The sequence below is a fragment of the Chanodichthys erythropterus genome, chromosome 14 (genome assembly GCF_024489055.1).
Source record: "Chanodichthys erythropterus isolate Z2021 chromosome 14, ASM2448905v1, whole genome shotgun sequence".
Lineage (NCBI taxonomy): Eukaryota > Metazoa > Chordata > Actinopteri > Cypriniformes > Xenocyprididae > Chanodichthys > Chanodichthys erythropterus.
The window spans coordinates 25,141,899-25,163,623 of record NC_090234.1 but is presented as its reverse complement, the minus strand read 5'-3'; the positions used below and the strand labels follow the sequence as shown (position 1 = coordinate 25,163,623).

At 33.6% G+C, this 21,725-nt stretch overlaps 1 protein-coding gene across 1 annotated transcript in view; it reads left to right on the top strand.

Moving 5' to 3' along the window:
- Positions 1 to 19,735, top strand: part of lypd6 (LY6/PLAUR domain containing 6) — a 28,178-nt gene extending 8,443 nt beyond the window's left edge. The window contains exons 2-5 of the mRNA XM_067409703.1: positions 8,292 to 8,457; positions 12,353 to 12,451; positions 13,697 to 13,827; positions 18,170 to 19,735. Coding sequence (XP_067265804.1) covers positions 8,340 to 8,457; positions 12,353 to 12,451; positions 13,697 to 13,827; positions 18,170 to 18,343 — 522 coding nt within the window. The 5' untranslated portion in view covers positions 8,292 to 8,339 and the 3' untranslated portion in view covers positions 18,344 to 19,735. The remainder of the gene's footprint in view (positions 1 to 8,291; positions 8,458 to 12,352; positions 12,452 to 13,696; positions 13,828 to 18,169) is intronic.
- Positions 19,736 to 21,725: the final 1,990 nt, after the last annotated feature.

Here is a 21,725-nt window from a genome sequence, read left to right as displayed (position 1 = left end):
TGCTGGCCCAAAGTTCAAGAGAATCAAACTTACCCTACGCCCCACCCGCTTAGATTTCTACAGCTGCCACAAGGACATTTTATGCTTCCTCGGTTTGACCCACCCCTCACATTTTGAAGGGTAGGACGGATACAGTAGAGCTCTAGTCTAGTTTCAAGAAGCAGGGCCACCAAACAAGAGAGAGAGAAGAGATGCTGTTGCATTATGAGCTTAATCAGATAAACCCAATTCTACAGGAAAAACAGATTAATGAATATTTTGTAGAATAACAAATCTCTTTAATAATCTTTTTTCCATTGTGATATTTTTTCTCGACAAGTTATTCATTAATCTGTTTTTCTCCAGTAGAATTGTAGAAATATATATAAATATATGAATATATTTCTACAATTCTACTGGAGAAAAACGGATTAATGAATAACTTGTAGAGAAAATATAGTGGATAGTGACAATATGTATTATGTAAAAAAGAAAATATAAAATTACTGTGTGAGGAAAAAATCGTAGTTTACAGAGTTTTATTGTCAGTAGTACATTAAACTACTATATATGTAATGTTGAATATAATGTATAATAATGCAATGAGGGAATATTTGTGAGTCCTGATAATGCCAAATATCTTATGTTACCAGTAAAAAGTGGCCTAAAAAAGTGACATGAAGAACATGAGATTTACTGTTTTTACTGTATTTTTAATTAAATAAATGCAGCCTTGGTGAGCAGACGAAACTTCTTTTAGAAACATTAAAAATCTTACCGATCCCAAACTTTTGAACGGTTGTGTGTATGTGTATGTATATGTATATGTGTATGTGTATATATATATAATATGTTTTTATATTTGAATTAAAATTTGCTTTAATATTTTTTTTGGGTGGGAATAAAGTCAAAATTTCAGGGTCAAAGTTTATATATATATATATATATATATATATATATATATATATATATATATATATATATATATATATATATATATATATATATATATATATATATATATATATATATATATATATATATATATATATATATATATATATATATATATATATATATATATATATATATATATATATATATATATATATATATATATATATATATATATATATATATATATATATATATATATATATATATATATATCAAACGGTTTGGCCGTGGCGAGGCAACGAATTTATAGCAAGAATAGGGAAACAAAGTGTTATAACTTTATATTAAGTGTTATAACTACTTGCATACATTAATTGATTTTGATAAAACTTCGGCTGTGTCTTCGTTGTACAAGGCTGATCACATAGATGTGACTATTGTGAGTCAAAGTTATAGCGCCACCAACTGGCAGCAGGAAAAGTGTTACTTTCAGCATGCTTTGAGATCACCCTCTTATTTTTAACCGATTTGCTTCAAACTTCCTTTGAATAATGTCAAAACATGGCAGATGTTGACCTTTGAAAACAATCGTGATATCTCAAACACAGTTGCCTTGGCAACGCATCAAACTTTAATATTCGTTTTGGATGCTTTTGAGACTTTTAGCATGCATCAAATTGTTTGAAACTCCACACACACATCAGGATTGTTAGCCAGTAGACATGGGCAAAGCCTTTATATATATATATATATATATATATATATATATATATATATATATATATATATATATATATATATATATATATATATATATATATATATATATATATATATATTAGATTTTTATTCAGCAAGGCTGAAATTGTAAAATTTTGACCCTGAAATTTTGACTTTATGCCCACCCAAAAAAAAAAAGATTAAAGCAAATTTTAATTCAAATATAAAAACATGCTCATCATAATAGTAGTATATGGCACCTTGTATCATTAATATTGTTATTGTATCATTAATATTGTATTAAATCATAACTCAAAACTCACCTATTTTCTGAATGTTATACCCCTGATTTGATTAATTGATTACTCTGCATTATTACTATTATTTCTCTGAATGTTATGTCTCTTAAGTCCTGTTTTGTAATGTTACTTGACTCTATTTTTCTCTATACTTCCATTATTGTTTCTCATCATTGTCTACTTGTATTCTCTCTTCCCTGTTAATTGTTCACTGTAAAGCGTCCTTGAGCTCTGGAAAGGGGCTATATAAATAAAACTTATTATTATTATTATTATTTGTTCCAACATAGATCTTTTAAGACAGAGAATCTTTTCTGCATTATCTGAGGCATTTGAAGTTTATTTTTCATTGTGTTATTCTGAGCTACATGACTGATTCCTTGGATCCTTGAATGTGTCAAGAGTCTGAAGAGTGGATTAAAAATTATGCAGCTGAATCGGACCACTTCAAATGAATAGTGGCGGATTAGTGTGTGTTTGTGCATGTAGGATTTCAATTAGCTGGTCTGTGATTCTGATTTAACTTGACTCATTTGGTTTTGGCCGGGTGCACTATAGGGCAGAGGCATTGCTCAATGCCATTTGACTTGTGACAACAGGGCTCTGTTGAGATTGCATTGTGCTCTCTCAAATGAGAGAGGTGCAGTTTCATCTGCATTATTGTCCATTCTTGCTTTTTTGAGGCTTTCCAATGAATTTTGTTCAACAGTAAACAGTTTTGAAGGTGTTATGCAATGTTTTTGTTTATTTTCTATTCGTTGAATAGAAGAGGATTGTACCATTGTCCTAAGTAATATAAACCTCTTGTATTGTGCAGTTTCTAGTATAATTACTTCTAGATGAAATGCTGATATTTCAGGTGTTTGTGGCAGACTGGAAAAGAGCCACAACTTGCAGCTTGTGGCTTCCTTGCCACTCTCCTCTTTTCACTTCTCAAACCTGTGCGAAATCTGGTCCAACAAGTTTTGGAAGTCACAGGAGAGGATTTGCATTTCTTTCCCTCCATTAATGGGAGCGACTGCCATTCACAGGCTGATTCACAACCCAGAATATCGTGTTTCTGACCTGAGTTAGTCTTACTCACCTGGCAGTGGCTCAGGCAGGAACTCCAGGGCCCTTGACCTGCTGGGAGCCTCAGTCCTCTCCCTGCTGCCACTTTCCTCCATCCTGCTGGGTCTGAGTCAGCCAGTGACCTGCAGTAATGAGATGACATGAATGTGATTGGATGTATCATGCTGTAGAGAGGAAGTCAGGCTTTCAGAGCTTCCACAGTCATTCTTACATGATGCATCACAGGTGCTAAAAACTACAATCAGCACTTTTTTTTTAAAGTCGCTGCTTGTTTTTTGGGTGAATTGTTCTTTTGTTGACTTTGTTTGGTTTTTATTGTATTTATGTGATATTTGTATTTTTGTAATTGAATTTTTGCCATGAAAATAGCCTCAGATGCTGACATGGCATTAAATAAAATTATACTATATTATCTGACAAAGTTGATACTTAATGAGACTGAAAATTGATGCTTAAAGTATAACGGAGAACAATTGTTATAGTAGTAAATTAATATAGTACATTAGTGTACAGATGTGATGTTAATATCCTGCACATGGGATATTGTAGAGACAGAAGACATGGTTTTGTGTGTATTAAGTTTAATCTTATGGAAAGGGCATAAAAGATGTTTAAATGTATCAATGGTTTTACATGGACTCGTACTCATCCCTCCTTAACTTACCTCAAAAACTTCAAGCAAGTGCAAAAGGCTGCTTTGCTTCTGAACCAGGTTCATGTTGTGCTAAAATGTTTGCTCTCCAGTTATGCTTTAATGCATCGTGATCCTCTTCAACACTCTCCAAACAACAGAATAGTCTGTTTAAACAAACCGACAACCGCAGTTTCCATTTTCCAGAGCGACTTGCAGGCGTGTAGGCTTTGATGACAGGTATTGCTCATGGCAGGCACCTGGCACAGCTTTAGAGGAGACAGGGCACCGAAGTTCAACCTGAGGCACTTCCTGATTGGTCTGGAAGGTTGCCTTTGAATGTCAGAGTAATTATTATGTGCCTTGTTTGGAAAGTATTTAAATGAAATATTTCACTTGTTTGACTGGCATGGGTTGCAGTCATCATTATTGTGATTTGTACGTCAACACTTAAAATGAAATTATTAATATAATTATAAAGAAACGGTCTGCTGGCCTTAGTGCCACACAAATGTATGTTTTCAAGTTACGAGTCTCTTATTCTCACCAAGGCTGTGTTGATTTGATCCAAAAAATATAGTAAAAACAGTTATACTGTGAAATATTATCACAGTTTAAAATAACTATTTTCTATTCTGTAATAATATTTTAAAAAGTAATTTATTCCTGTGATGGCAAAGCTGAATTTCAGCATCATTACTCCAGTCGTCAGTGTCACATGATTCTTCAGAAATCATTCCAATATGCTTTTTTGGTGCTCAAAAACATTTAGTATTATATCAGTCTTGACAACAGTTGTACTGCTTAAATATTTTGGTGGAAATCATGATTTTTCAGGATTCTTTGATAAATAGAAAGTTCAAAAGAATAGCATTTTTTGGTCCCACTTTATATTAAGTGACCTTAACTACTATGTACTTACATTTAAATTAATTTGATACAGTGCACTTATTGTGTACATACATGTTATAACATAGTAGTTATATTTTAAAAACACATGCATGTAATTACATCTGTAATTAATTTCTGTAATTACATTTATAATTACACTGTTGACCCATCCCTTACACCTTACCCCTACCCTTAAACCTATCCATACCACCAAACCTGTCCCTAACCTTACCCGTACCCCACCTCAATAGCAGCAAAAGTGTTTTGCAATTCAATATGAACCCAATAAGTACATTGTACTTATTTTTTGATGTAAGTACATGGTAGTTAAGCCCACTTAATATAAAGTGGGACCCTTTTTTTTGTTTGTTTTTTTTTAATTACACTAAACATTTAAATGGGCCTTCACTATTGTTGAAGATCTCTTATCACCCATGTTCTCAAAGTTGTGGCCTGGGCAGCTGGTGGTCTTGATGGTCTAGGACATTAGACTCCCCAAAAACAGATAAAGCTGAATAAGATGCCTCTGGTTTGAGGACACCTGTGTGTTGAAACTGAATCCTTGTTTTCTTATCAGTAGATTGTCTTTTTGTTACTCAAGGCTTTCCGTACTTAACTCATTCCCCCTTCATGTCACAGTCTCATAGAGGGTGATTTTTTTTTTTTTTTTTTTCCTGAGCTTCATATTAGTTTGCAGCTCATTTCTCCTGCAGGTAATCTCTATCTAGCTTAAGAATTTGGTTGAATCGCACTATTTAAGTGTGAGTTGGCCTCAATGTACTTGACAATATACTTTCCCCTGAAGAGAGAAAACCATACAGAACAACATGAGGGCGAATAAATGACAGAATTTCCATTTTTGGGTGAACTATCCGTTTATTATTTTCTCTTTTAGAAACTATGATTGCACAAATATGCGTTATTAACTCAACTTTTAATTCATCATTGAAAGTTTCATTGTAGATCTGTCCGGTTTTCTCTGTATCTGTTCAGCAGCCTCATGTAACACATGTACATGGGTTAAGTTCTTACTAATATAATGCTAAAAGCCCAGGGGAAAATCCAATTCATTACCTCCTGACTTAACTTATTATAGAGGTCAGCGCATTTATCAAAGGTGTGTCAAAACATACTTAAATTGTTTGTTGACATTCCCAGTCAACGAACAGCTTGTGGGACCAATCTGCAGCTAAAAACGTAAACTGATATGTACTTCTGTGGTCCTTTTCAATACCGCCTTAGACCTTCAGCGGAGAAAAGGATTGCTTTGAGGAAACCTGATGCTCTCTAACATGGCTGTGCTGTGCCACTCTGCATTGTCTGAGAGGTCAGGAGCAACACAGAAACAGGAGCTCAGGGTCGCCCGCTGTCGGGCTATTTAATCATTTTTCTGAGAGCGGCATGGCTAACACATTAACAGGAGGAAATCTATTTTACATCCTCAGACAGGAAAGCCATTATAATCCTACTGGACATGCATCTTATCTTATCTGTGATTGTCATTAATCATTTGAAAACATTGATTGTGCCACTTTGTATTGTCTTTGAATTGATAAAGAGATAAAAAAAAAAAATTGAAAATGGACCATTATTATTATTATTACTATTTTAGATTTTTCATTTTATTTTTAACTTCTAGTTGTTTTGGTTCTCACACATCTGCATTCTCAGAGATGTGCTGGGATTATTGCTCACGTTTAAATGGGAACTATTTGCTAAATAAGATCTAATCTTTATTAATAGACCACAGAAAGAACAAAAAAAGAAGAAAAAATACACAATACTTACTTAAGTCTAGAAAAGGGGCAGTATGGCAAGCCATTTTGACTTTTATTCATTCTCAGGATGAATTCTTGATATCAGGAATTACATTTCCATTAGTAACAATGGCAAATTTTGATATCAAGAATTACATTTCCACTAATAAAAACTAGAATTCTTGATATCAGTAATTGTATTTTCACTAGTGAAATGTCACTGCCATTGAAATTGTTGATATCAAGAATTGATTTCTTACTAGTTAAAATTTCAATTTCACATATCAGAAATACAATTCTAATTTTTTATATCAATAATTGCACTGTTAATAGTAAAAATGCGAATTTTTAATATCAAGAATTCAATTGGCTTTAGTCAGTTCTCAATATCAACAATTGAATTGCTACTAGTAAAAATGTTCATTTCTGATATCAACAATTTCAGATATCTAAAATGGCTTTCTTACTAGTAAGTATCACATTCATGATATCAGAAACATTGTCACTAGTGACAATCAAATTATTGATATCAAAAATGAACATTGTTACTAGCAATTCAATTGTTGATATCAAGAATATATATTTGCACTAGTAACAAAGTAATTAATGATATCAAATTATGATTTTTACTAGTAAGATTTGTATTTCTGATATGTGAAATTGGAATTACAACTAGTAAGAAATCAATTCTTGATATCAACGATTGAATTTGAATGGCAACCTATGGTGACATTTCACTAGTGAAAATACAATTACAGATTTCTAGTTTTTACTAGTGGAAATGTAAGTCTTGATATGAAAAATTAGCATTCTAACTAGTGAAAACTGAATTGTTGATATCAAGGAATAACATCGTCACTAGTGGAAATGTAATTCCTGATATCAAGAATTGAATTGTTGATATCAAGAATTCATATCCTGAGAATGAATAAAAGTCAAAACGGCTTGCCATCGGGCCTGTTTTGATCTTATATGCTGTAAATGAAGCAAATATATCATTAAGGAATCCCATACCTGAGGACTGAAATATACTCAAAATATAAATTTAAAGGGGAAAATGCAGCAAAAACTGGTATACATTTCAAACAGTCTTAAAGGTAGTCTGAAGGTTGCTCTGTTATATTTATAAGCTCTCTCTGCTCTCTTTTATGAGTCAGCTTTTTGGGGAGGGGAATTAAATCCGAGAGTTGTAAACAAAGTTAGATAAATTGATTCACCAAAATGAATGGATTGATTTCAGGCTGGCCCACCATCTGACTTACTGAAGAAAGCACACAAAGCGGTTTAGTCAAGCACTTCTGAAAAATGTGTAATCTTCCCCAGCTTTCGTTTCAGTAATGTAAACCGCAGAGCTCTGTGCTTAAGCCATGTGCTTTTCTCCAGGCTTATTTTAGTCTTTCAGAAGGATTTTTGTTGAACAAGTATATCGCACCAAAAAACAGCACAGATACTTCTTATTTTTCAACCTTTGTTATGCTTTTTAATTGAATTTAGTTTAAAATAAACGCACATGGTAAAAAAGTGAAAATGTACTTTTTATTATTTTATTATTTTTAAAGAAAAATGATAAACATTAATTTTTAGGTCAATAGCCATTATTTTGTTAATAGAATCTATCAAAAAATGTCACATGAAGCACATGAACATTCTGTTCCATTAAATGCAATCCTGTTTAATGGACTGCAAATATATAAGTATCCATTTTGTGGCGTTCATCAAAGATGTTTGATTGTGAGCATGGCATTCAGTAATTGAAAACAATAGATGAGTGTTTGTTCTGCTGCCAACAGCCAAAGCAAACAGCAAAGAGGGTCAGGACATTGGCAGACTGCGTACATTGTCATTGATATAATGAAGCACTTGCTGGAATAACAAGCATGCCTCTTTGTGTCCGGTGTTTTGGAGAGGGATAACACTGCTTTGAACTGCTTTAATCCTATAGAGTTCCTTTCTATCTTCAGCAGATGTTTCTTTAATCCCTTGTTAAACTTAATTTATTTGGTGCCTAAAAGGTTTTTTTTGTGACCATGGTTTCATGTTTAACAGGTGCCGTGTTGAATCTGGGTACCCGCTCATGTGAGTTTTCCTCCAGCTATGGAACCCTGGCCTATCATGGCCTGGGGCTTAATGCTGACCGCCATCACCGGCTGGATCAAAGCGGTTCAATCAAGGGACTTCACAGAAAAAGACATTGTTTTTCTCCATCCCTCAAGTAAGTATTTCTTCTTTCGTCTTCTTTCTTCTTAGATTCTGCCAAAGCTTTGAAAATGAAACGGATATAATCCATGAGTTCCTGGGTCATCTGGAAGAACAAAAGGGTCGGACATCAGTTGTCAGTCCTGGCTTCTATAGATCTGTATGGAGCTGTTAGACCTTTAGGCTCTGAATGCAGATTCATTCCAAATGGCGTTCTAGATTTTATATTGTGTCTTAATAATTGGTTTTCCAGGCTGTAATCAGTGGTTGAGCAGCAGGCCAGTGATGCTTAGCTAAACTCAGTGTCTAGGGCTGACATACCAGCTGTGTTAAGACCCCCCCACCCTAAATATTATAGATCGCCCACTAAGCCTGCTGATGTGAAATCAATTGTTCAGAGCATGTGGCAATGGCCATGGCGCTTTTTCTGCCTGAGACCTTTCCTTCTTTAGCCCCCGTTTCATTTGCATCTTGAAACTCTTTACAGGGAAATGGCTTTTACACTCATCGGATATATTAGTAACATTTTCTAATAACATTCATCAAGTCATCAACAGACAAAATGACATCATTTCAGCAATATAGTTTGTTAATATACATTCAAACAAATATTTAGATTAATTTGATAAAAAATGTCATAAAAAATAGTAATATTATGAAATATGTGTGCATTTTAAAATAAATGTTTTCTATTTTAATCTATTTTCAAGGGTAATATTCAGCCATTACTCCAGTCTTCAGTGTCACATGGTCCTTCAGAAATCATTCTAATATTCTGAATTGCTGCTCAAGTCAAGAAACAATTATTTTTATGATCAATGTTAAAAACAGTTGTGCTGCTTAATATTTTTGTGGAAATCGAGATAATTTTTTTGAATAGAAAGTTCAAAAGAACAGCATTTATTTGAAAAATAAATCTTTTGTAACATTATAAACATTTTTAATCTTACTTTTTATCAATTTAATACATCCTTGCTGAATAAAAGTATTAATTTATTTGCAAAAAAATCTTGATGTGTATTAAAAACTTGTATACAAAAACTTATATATATAAGTTAAAATAAATTAAACTATATATATATATATATATATATATATATATATATATATATATATATATATATATATATATATATATATATATATATATATATATATATATATATATATATATATATATATATATATATATATATATATATATATATAGCTATGGAAAAAATTAAGAGACCACTCCAAGTTCAGAAATCAATGTTAAGTGGTCTCTTAATTTTTTCCATAGCTGTATATATATATATATATATATATAATATATATTAATATATATATATATATATATATATATATATATATATATATATATATATATATATATATATATATATATATATATATATATATATATATATATATATATATATATATATATATATATATATATATATATATATATAATATATATATAATATATATATATAATATATATATAATATATATATATATATAATATATACCAATATAGAAGTTGTATATACAGCTTATATACAGATAAATATATTTTAATTAGAATGTCCTTTAGTGAAAACAATTCCAAACATTTTCCATTCAGAAGTGGAACTGGAATCGTTAAATTCCTCATGGTTCCATTCCTATTTTTCCTCTACATTCATATTTGAATGTACTGATATTCTGTATATTACATGTTGGTCAATGACAATAAAAGTAAAAGTCAATAAAACTTGATAATTTCTTACCAAAACAAGTTTTTGATATGTAATATCTCAGAATCATTTGGTAATGTGGCAATGTTCAAGTACAATTTGGCCATAATGAAAGAGAGTAGATGTTGGTTTCAGCTCTGTTGAGAGAATTAAAGGGATAGTTCACCCAAAAATGAAAATTCTGTCATCATTTACTCCTACTCAAGTTGTTCCAAACCTGTATAAATTTCTTTGTTCTGCTGTACACAAATGAAGACATTTGAAAGAATGTTTGTAACTAAGCAGATCTCGCCCCCCCCTTTGACTGCCATAGTATTTTTTTTTCCTACTATGGTAGTCAATAAGGGGGAGAGATCTGCTTAGTTACAAACATTCTTTCAAATGTCTTCATTTGTGTACAGCAGAACAAAGAAATTTATACAGGTTTGGAACAACTTGAGTAGGAGTAAATGATGACAGAATTTTCATTTTGAGGTGAACTATCCCTTTAATCTGTGAAATCCCAAACTCTTTCATCACAGTAAGCAGGACCTCCCAAAATCCGTTTAGCTGTGTGGTGGCTCTCCGGTGTACAGCTGGAGATATCCGTATCTGCTCAATGGCCCAGCGGGGATCGAGTGTGTGTGTGTGTGTGTGAGAGGTTAAAACAAATCAGTTCTTATGAGCTCTCAAAATAGTTTGTGCACCACCACCATTTTTGTGACCTGCTGATATCCAGCTGTTGCACATTGACGTAGAGGATTTACGATGATGATGGAGTTGATTTTGTTTCATCACTCCAGATGGCAAGTGTGGATTTACAACCCCATGAGATCATTCAGAAAACAAAACACACTCCACCTATTTAGAGTAGTTAGCGCTACTTCACAATGAGTGTTTACATGTACCAAAAAAGTCATCTCAATATTAAACATATCCACACAAGATATGCACATTGAATTAGCTGGAGGAAAGTTAATGTTATGATAACATAGATACGCGAGTGTTCATATTTTGCTGTTGTTTTAACTAAATGTTTCTCTCACCTCTTTAAGCCTGTGCTATAAATATCTAAGGTTACAGTCAGTTGTATTATTGTATTAATTAATTAATGACTATTTTCATAAGAGTCACTGGAATTTGGTGGAGTTAATAGTAAAAACTGTAGGTCATAAATGAACTCCTAAGCTCTGTTTGTATATACAGAGCTATTTAGAGACCTCAGAGGTAATAACACATTGTGCTGTCTGGATGAATGAATGGCCTGTTTAAAATGGTCACTTGATCAGATTCTTGAAGCATTTGCTTAGTGAGGTCAACAAGAGGTTTTTCTCTTTAAAACTTTAAAACAAAAATGAGGCTGATGTTTATGTTCTATGTGAGCGGCATAATCTGATTGAGGAGCTCCAGAAATAGAAAAAGCGCACTGTTTTCCCGAGGACTTTTTTTAATCTAAGAATTAACAGCAAATACTGGTGGAAGAACACTTGATTAGATTGTGTCTCACTCTTTGCCAAATGTTTCTATTGATTAGGAAATTGGGGGGAGAACACCATTCAGAGGTGAAAAGCACTGTAGCATGATGCCAAGACACAATCAATCATTTCTATTTCACCACATGTATAACAAGCTTCATTGAAGCAAAGTTCAATGCAGATGAAAGAGAAGTTTTTTTTACATAGTTGCAAAAACATCTTATCTCAAATAATTGTTGTTCTTTTGAACTTTCCATTCTTCCAAGAATCATGGGAAAAAAAGATATCATGGTTTCCTCAAAAATATTAAGCAGCACTGTTTTCAACATGGATAATAATAAGAAATGTTTCTTGAGAACCATTTTAAATTGTAATAATATTTCACAATATTACTGTTTTTACTGTATTTTTTTTTTTTATAAAATATAAAATGGGTTATAAAATGAATAAACGCAATCTTATGGAGCATAAAAGACTTCATTTAAAAACATTACAAAATTTGCTGACCCCAAACTTTTGAATGGAAGCGAAAATATAAGATTGTATCAGCAGATAAGATGTTATATGTATGTACTACCATATTATATTTAAATCTGATTATTCCCGCCCTTTTGTTCAACATAATAATAATCAGTTAATCAGTTTCACCAAAAGATTTGCAATCACTAATGATGACCTTAATCATTCAGTTTACATTGATTTTCTTTTATTATTCTTTTGTCCTCTGTTTTCCCAGCAACTCCATATCCAGGAGGATTTAAGTGTTTTACCTGTGAAGATGCACCGGACAACTATGAATGCAATCGCTGGGCTCCAGATCTCTACTGTCCACGAGGTACCAACATCTCCATAACCTCTCTCTTATTACAGAGTAGTTTGAAGTTGGGTGCCTATTGAAACTAAGTACACTCTAAAAAATGCTGGGTTAAAAACAACCCAAGTTAGGTTGAAAATGGACAAACCCAGCGATTGGGTTAAATGTTTGCCCAACCTGCTGGGTAGTTTTTTTTAACCCAACTATTGTTTGAAAATGACTATATGGCTGACTTAAAATGAATTTTAAAATTAAATTAAAATGTTCATTTATTAAACATATTAATAAATGTTAATTTTCAAGATATTTTGGGTTCATTTTAAGTAAGCAATACAGTAATTTTTAAACAATAGTTGAGTTAAGTAAAACTACCCAGCAGGTTGGGCAAACATTTAACCCAACTGCTGGGTTAAAACAACCCAATCGCTGGGTTTGTCCATTTTCAACCCAACTTGGGTTGTTTTTAACTCAGCATTTTTTAGAGTGTACAGTATTTTTGTCGTTCTGCAAAAGAATGCGCAATTTAAAATAAATCCAATTTATATACAAAGGATGCATGTTCTGAAAAGAATGACAGTGATATTTAATTGTGCTGTGGTAAAAATCCTAATTTGGTGTCAAATACAACTGACCGTCAAATGAAAGAAAAAGAAAAAGAACAAAAATAAGTTAGTAAGTTGCAGTCTAATGCGATAACAATAACTTGAATTTTGGGAAAAAGAAGATCCTCTGTGGGTCATAATGACTGGAAAACAACATGAGTGCATTTAGTGAATAAGATGCAGGGTCAGTATTTTTCAGGTCCTGCTTTGCCTATGACTTGTTTCATATATGTATTCAGTCATGCTTTTGCCATGAATAGCCTGCCATATAAGGAGTCTGGTGCTGTGTTGGGTCTGATTTACAGCACTGTGTTAATGACTCAGGAGTTGTAACTCCTTACAAACCCTCATTCCTTCAGTAAGCACATGCTGCTGCAGATCATCTGCAGTTTTGCGGGGAATGTATACATTTCCTGGAATGCTCAGATTTGGTTGTGTTGTGTTTTTCCATGTAGTCCTTGTGAAATGTTTTCATGGCCACTTATTAGAGATTGGCTAAGGGGGAGTACTGCAATATCCGTACAAAAAAAAAAAAAAAAATCCCTGGAGGAGTATTTCTTTTCTCCCAGAATCTGACACCATTAGTAAAATCTTAATGTTGTCTTTTGTGATATATACAGTATGCCCTTGAGAAAACTAAGTGAAGTTTCTTTGTAACTTTTAGAGAGCAGATATTGTTACACACGTCATAAGATGAGCTGGGATGGAAACACAGTGTCGGTGACAAAGCGTTGTGTGGCGATGGAAGACTGTCTTGAAACAGGATGCTCGGACATGGACCATGAAGGAAACAGGGTGAGAACAATTAAATACAACTCGCATTATGCGTCCGATTTGTGTCATGCTCGTCCTACTGTCTGAAATCCATCCACGTTTGTCTTCTCATCTCATTTTACACAGTCCACTTGAAGTGATCTTGAAAACTTGAGTGGATGATAAACATTTCTGCTGCTTATAGGATATGGCTCAGTCAGCAACACTAAACTCTGCTCTTTAGTTAATCCATTTATCCTCTCAAGTGATTTCTCCGCAGATGAGATAAAGTTGTGAGTTATGCTGCCGTCTCTCAGTAATCCTTCTTTGAGTAATCCTTGCTGAAAGGTGTGCCTGGTCACTCCCTGAACTCTTTGTATCTTACCTTTTACCTCTAGCACAGGACAGGAGTTATGTAGAGGGCAGGGGGCAGATGTGAGAAGGCCAGATTGAGAGATAAATGCGGTGTAAAGATGCCACAGCAACACTAAAAGGGAAAATTTACAAGTTGAATGTTCATTCTAAGGTTAAAAAATAAGGTTATTTACAGGTTACCTTGAAGAAATTTTTTTCAGACAAACACAAATGCATTCTGGCCTAATCCTAAGTAGGTTATTAAACTTTGGCAATTAATTCAACCTAAAACACTTTAAAGTCAGAATGAAACAGAAGTTAAAGGTACCCTAGAATGTTCTTTCACAAGATGCAATATAAGTCTAACGTGTCCCCTGAATGTGTCTGTGAAGTTTCAGCTCAAAATACCCCATAGATATTTTTTTTAATTAATTTTTTTAACTGCCTATTTTGGGGCATCATTAACTATACACTGATTCAGGCTGCGGCCCATTTCGGATCATGTGAGTATTTATTTATTTGGATGTTTACATTTGATTCTGAATGAATTTGAGGCTGTGCTCCGTGGCTAACGGCTAATGCTACACTGTTGGAGAGATTTATAAAGAATGAAGTTGTGTTTATGAATTATACAGACTGCAAGTGTTTAAAAATGAAAATAGCAACGGCTCTCTTGTCTCCGTGAATACAGTAAGAAACGATGGTAACTTTAACCACATTTAACAGTACATTAGCAACATGCTAACGAAACGTTTAGAAAGACAATTTACAAATATCACTAAAAATATAATGTAATCATGGATCATGTCAGTTATTATTGCCCCATCTGCCATTTTTCGCTATTGTCCTTGCTTGCTTACCTAGTCTGATGATTCAGCTGTGCACATCCAGATGTTCATGGCTGCCCTTGTCTAATGACTTTCATAATGTTGTGAACATGAGCTGGCATATGCAAACATTGGGGTCATACTTATTAATGATCACGACTGTTACGTAACAGTCAGTGTAATGTTGAGATTCGCCTGTTCTTCGGAGGTCTTTTTAACAAATGAGATTTATATAAGAAGGAGGAAACAATGGAGTTTGAGACTCACTGTATGTCATTTCCATGTACTGAACTCTTGTTATTCAACTATGCCAATATAAATTCAATTTTTGATTCTAGGGCACCTTTAAGGTCATCTTTTCTTCCTTATAGTGACCTATATCCGAGTGAAACAGCTTCTCAAACAAGAAATAATTTAGGGCAGGACTTGATAATGGCCATTGGGAATTGATTGGATACTTGGATGCTTGTGGTTTGCTATTGCTGTGATGTCATGTGAGTGACAGGTTGTCCCGTTTTGACACGCCATCGGAGAAGAGATGTTGCTGCAAGAGGAAGGGGAAATTATTTTGATTAAAGATTATGAGGGCACATGAATGTGCATGGATAAATCAATTATAATAAATACAGCAATAGTCCAAAAAAAATTTAAGTATAGTCAATTTTTCATTCATGGTGACTTTAACACAAACTTTCTGATTTGTTGATCATTCTGAGGTATGCTCTTCATTTTTGTAAACTGTAGAAAATGAAAAAGAAATTTAAGCTCTCCAGTTGACTCACATTGATAGAATGTTCAGCATTCAGAATAGCCAAGAGCAGTTACATCATCATAATATTTGCAAACTGGGGCCGGTTGCACGAACTGCTTAGACTTGTGTTACAAGTTAGTCATCACATTTTTTCTTTAAAGACTGTTCATAACTTTTTTTAAGTCAGTTACATAAAAATGTAGATTGGTCTAATTTGATACCAAAAAGTAAGACTAATTAGCTCTAACTAACTGCTAGTTGTTCGTCCTAGTTCTTAAGACACAATGGCTATGTTTATGCAACTGCTCCTCTCCCCTCTGCTCTGCTTTTTAAATTGTTTTTCTCTGTAAACATTAATACTAAACATTTCTCTGTAAAATTGTGTGTCAATTAAGTTTATCAATGTCAATTTTAAAACAGTGGGACCAATCAGAAGAAGCCGGGAGGCAGGATAAGCATCGCAAGTGTATGTTTAGCATCTGTGTATCATTTGTCGACAAAATTTAAGAAGAAATGCTTATTATGCAGCCCTGCACAAGACCTGTGGAAGAAACCATATATATCGTGGACACAAATTAAGATTTTGTTCCCATGATTTATTAATGTGTGGCCATGTTTTAGTTAAATCATAGCCACTTTGTACTAATTTGTTCCCTTGATGTAATTTAGTTCAATTGTGGCAACAAATTAAGTTGTGGGAACAAAATCCTAATTTGTGGCCACAATAACCACGTCATGCTCAGTAGCTTTATTTTCTAGGTGATTGTTTTATGTATTTTTTGGCTTCATATCAACAGTAGCTTTTAATTCTGCAGTTGAGCAGTTTCTGTGTTTCATTTTGTTGTAATTTCTAGGAGCATGTCTCAAAAAAACCTGTGCTGCAATCAGTTGCCTCAAAATGTTTAAGTTAAGAAATTCAGTTTAAGCAAGCAGAACTGGCAGATTTTTATTTTGTACTCATACATTTTAATTGTTCTTAACTTGAAATATTTGAGTAAACTTCATTCATACATTTAACTTCAAATTGTCATGTAATCTCAATGTGAACATTTTTATCATAGCTAGCTATAACAAGCTAATTCAGAAAATGCTAACTTGCTAATTTGCTAACATGTTAAAGGGATAGTTCACCCAAAAATGAAAATTTGATGTTTATCTGCTTACCCCCAGGGCATCCATGATGTAGAAGACTTTTTTTCTTCAGTCGAACGCAAATTATGATTTTTAACTGCAACCGCTGCCGTCTGTCAGTCAAATAATAGCAGTGATTGGGAACTTGAACAATAATAGTCGAAGAAAACTTCCATAGACAAGTCCAAATTAAACCCTGCGGCTCGTGACGACACATTGATGTCTTAAGACAGGAAACGATCGGTTTGTGCGAGAAACCGAACAGTATTTATATAATTTTTTACCTCTAATACACCACTATGTCCAACTGCATTTAGCTTCCGGCTAGTGAGGTCTGATCGCGCTCTGACAACGGAAGTGATGTCTCGCGCTCATTGAAGTATATGGGCGAGACATCACTTCCGTCATCACAACGCGTTTTTTGACTTCACTAACAGGAAGCTGAACGAAGTTGGACATAGTGGTGTATTAGAGGTAAAAATTATATAAATAATGTTCGGTTTCTCGCACAAACCGATCGTTTCGTGTCTTAGGACATTAATGTGTCGTCACGAGCCGCAGGGTTTAATTTTGATTTGTCTAAGCAAGTTTTATTTACTGTTATAGTTGAAGTTCCCATCTACTGCTATTATTTGACTGACAGACGGCAGCGGTTGCAGTTAAAAATCATAATTTGTGTTCGACTGAAGAAAAAAAGTCACCTACATCTTGGATGCACTGGGGGTAAGCAGATAAACATCAAATTTTCATTTTTGGGTGAACTATCCCTTTAACAATAACATGGTATAGCACTGTGAGTGCAGCAATATAAGGCATTTAACATACACCACTTGTCACCAAGATGGTAACTCAAACTCACATTAACAGAAACTCTTCTAATTTAGAATAACAAAACATTAATCACTGCTAAATCTCCTACTTAACATTAATCTTGCACAAAAAAACATTATATAACACTTAATTTTAGCACCCTTTCGAGTGCCATGGGCAAAGCATGCTGGGAAATAGAAATCCAAGTCCAGTTTCAGTTAATCTTAAGTTCCTCTAAATTAAAAGAAACTCAAAACAATGAAACAGTTCAGTTTACTTAAAATATATTAGTTATGTGAACTTGAAAGAAAAAGAAAGTGCTAAATACTTATAAAAGTTAATTTGACTGAACTCATTTGTTTAATTTGAGTTTGTCCTACTCAAACCAATGAATTATTTTGAGCATTAGGGTTCAAAGTGTCTTGCATTTCAAGCACTGGCATTACTTTAGAAAGTGTAAATCTTTCTTTTCTTCTTTTTAACAGTTTATTGTTTGGTTTTCTCTATGCAGGAGTGTACAGCCTGTTGTGAGGGGAACATCTGTAACATGCCTCTCCCACGAAACGAGACTGATGCCATCTTTGCCACCATGTCTCCCATTAACGAGAGCATTCAACCAGCACACAGTCCCACGCTGCTGCTTTTTGTCTGTATCATGGGCCTGATGCTCCACAGTATTAACTGAGACTGGAATCAGCTTTTATGGCAGTAACTTAAAACCATTGACTTGTGCCAGTCAGCTGTGGGATTTACCTTCCTCAAAATGAAGTGTTAGTTGTTGGACTTTTTCTTTCCTATGAATCCTGTACTAATATTCTCTATATGAAAAAAAATATTAAGTGGTTTTCCTCAAGCTGAGTGGACTAATGGTTGGATCCGAGTTGTACATGGGAAGGGGATATTTATGGCAAAACTGACACAAACCTGCACATTTTCTTGTCGTTGTGTTTTATACATTTGTATAGATATATTTATTTTTTTATCGTCCATTTTTGTAGGAGGTTGAACTGTGTTGTTGGCTGTAGGTATGAACATATAACTTTAAGGGTCAAGAGGTCGTGAATTTTCCACCCACCCCTCTTTCATCATTTTTAGAGTATTTTTGTCATCATGGAAAAGGGCTAGGAAACGAGTTCAACATGTCATCCAGCAACATAAAAAGAACTTTGTCGATCCTATAAAAAGAATATTCTGTTTTAGTTTTGCACTGTGTATTTGTGTCATAATGCAACATGTATTCCTAAAGCACTTGTGTACAGATTGTCATGTGAAAGCGTAGTGCATTGAACGTCCATATAGCCTACAGTGAAAGGCTTTATTATTATTATATATGTATATGTTCCTATACATTCGTCAGTCCATTGTTGTGTACTGTAATATTTCCTAATCATGATTCTTGGCTGACTGTGCAATCAGCTAAAAGTGTTGAGTCTGCAGCGACAGTGTTATTTTTTTTTTAAGGCTTTATTATTTGTTTAGGTGATCTGCCCAGCTGTAAATGAAGCTATTTCCTGTTTCTTCTGTCTTTTGTTGAGTTGTGAAAAGTATTGTAACATTCACTGAAATTAGTTTATTCACTTCAAGTACAATATAAAGGGCATGGAGATCACAGAAGGGCTCAAAACCTTTTACTCAGGTAATTATGGAGTACTTAGTGCCAGTTTAGTAATGCACAAAACACCTTTAACCTGAGTGGACCCAGCCAAACTTATCTGAAGGTCATATGCATTAAACATGTCTCTGAATGTGCTGATATAAATCAGCTCTACTCAGCTCAGATTTCTAACATTATGTATATAAAAATGTCTTTCATCGGTTTTTACTCTCATTTTAACTATAATACAAAAATACAGATTTGTAATAGGGTTGCATGAACTTTTTATACTTACAAAATTGTGACTGCTGCATGCCATTGTGTGCCAAGGCTTGTTATAAATGTAGATATTTTTTTCTACACTTGTTTGTAATATCCCTGTATATTCTTGTGTACATAATTTTGGATATGTTTTTAAATCACGCCTTTGGAGTAAATTTGTAACACTTCTGTGATCTCTTACTTGTGTTGTAATGTATTAAATTCAAATCAGAACATTTACTGATGTTTTGTTTACTGTTAATAAAAACAATATTCTAAAAATTCTAAATTTTGCACATCATAATTCAACATGAAAATCAATGGGGTCCTTAAACCCATTTCCTTTATCAGTGTTTTTGTCTTGTTTTCCAGTAATAATATATACTGTATATACATTAAGTTATATAAATTTAAATCATGAAATGCTTTGTGTTGGTTTAACCCTCTGGGCCTCTTCATTTAGGGGTCACACTTGGCTTCTTCAGAGTCAAAAGTGACCAAAGCCTTATAATCTACACTCTAAAAACTGCTGGGTTAAATATGGACAAAACCAGGGACTGGGTTGTTTTTACCCAGCCATTTTTTTTTCAACCAATTTTGGATTTATTTTTTTAGCCAGCAATATATTAATATAGTAAAAGGCATGTTTTTGCTCACCCCCAAATAGGGGCAAATTTGTGGGGTATTTTAAGCTGAAACTTGACCAGGACCAGAGACTTATATTACATCATGTGAAAGAGGGCATAATAGGTGCCCTTTAACCCAACCTGCTGGGTTTGTCCATATTTTACCCAGCTTGGGTTTTTTAACCCAGCATTTTTTAGAGTGTAATTAATTTTACTACAGTCAAACCTGAACACAGGAGAACTTTGATACACATAACATCCAAATGAAATAAAAATGTAACAAAACTGAACAGATATGCTTTATCACAGCTTAATAAATCTGGGTCTGATCTGATTTCAACCTCTTATTTGAGTCTTTTGGCTCAATTTTACCATATTGTTATAGCCACACCAGTTCATTTGCGTGTATAACTGAGTTGTTTGTGTTTCTCTGCGCGTGTGTGAGTGTGTGTTTGAGTGGATGTGTGTTTTGTACTCTTAATGTTTTAGAGTGTAACCTCTTCCTTGCTGTTCTTTTTTTTACTGCTTTGTGGCTGAACTATTGATTTTATTTCACAAAGTTATAGTCGCACTATATATACAGTGGTGGTCAGAATTATTGGCACCCTTGGTAAATATGATCAAAGGTGACTGTAAAAATAAATCTACATTGTTTATCCTTTTGATCTTTAATTCATAAAATTAGTAAAAACTAACCTTTCACTGAAGGAGAAGAATTGAAAGAAATTTAATTATTGAAATAAATGTTTTTCTCTAAAACACGTTGGCCACAATTATTGCCACCCCTAGAATTTCTTATGAGTAAAATATCTCTGAAGTATATTCCCATTCATATTTGCATGTATTTTAGCACACCAGGGTGATCATGAACATGAAATTGTCCAGCCATGACTTCCTGTTCCACAGGAGTATAAACATGAGAAAACACAAAGGCCAAAAATGTGCAGCAAAAGATTGTTGAGCTTCACAAAATAGAAATTGGCTGTAAGAAAATAGCTAAAGCATTTCCACCATCAGGGCAATAATTAAGAAGTTCCAATTAACTAAAGACAAAAGTCACTAAGTTTCATCCCATTCCGCCGAAGCAAAAAAAAAGTAAAATTTAAAAACGTAAACGTTTTTGGTCATTTTTGACCTAAGGGCCCATTGTACCTTAGAGTACAAACATGCCTCAGTTAGAGTTGACATATTTGTAGCATTAACTCGCTCCAGTGGTTCATATATCACTCAAATATCGACTTAATTTATCTAGACAGGTTTAGGTCTTATTTTATGGGTCTTCAGATTTATGATGTAGTTGTGGCTCTGTGAAATGCAGCAGAGAACAGGAAACACAACTCTCATTAAGCCCAATGCCAGAGGTCAAAGTTGAACACCCATCGACCCTTTAATCACTTCTTGTTTCACAAATGGACAACAGGTTAAAAATGAAGTCAGTCTGCTGTTGTGGCAGTAGAAAAATAAATCTCCTATGACTTTATAAGAGAAAATGGTTGGACAAACTACAACAGAGTAGCTGCAAGGTCTCAAATAAAGGAATTAAAGAAACAAAAAAGAAATTTTGAGGTTTCGAGTCAAATACAAAA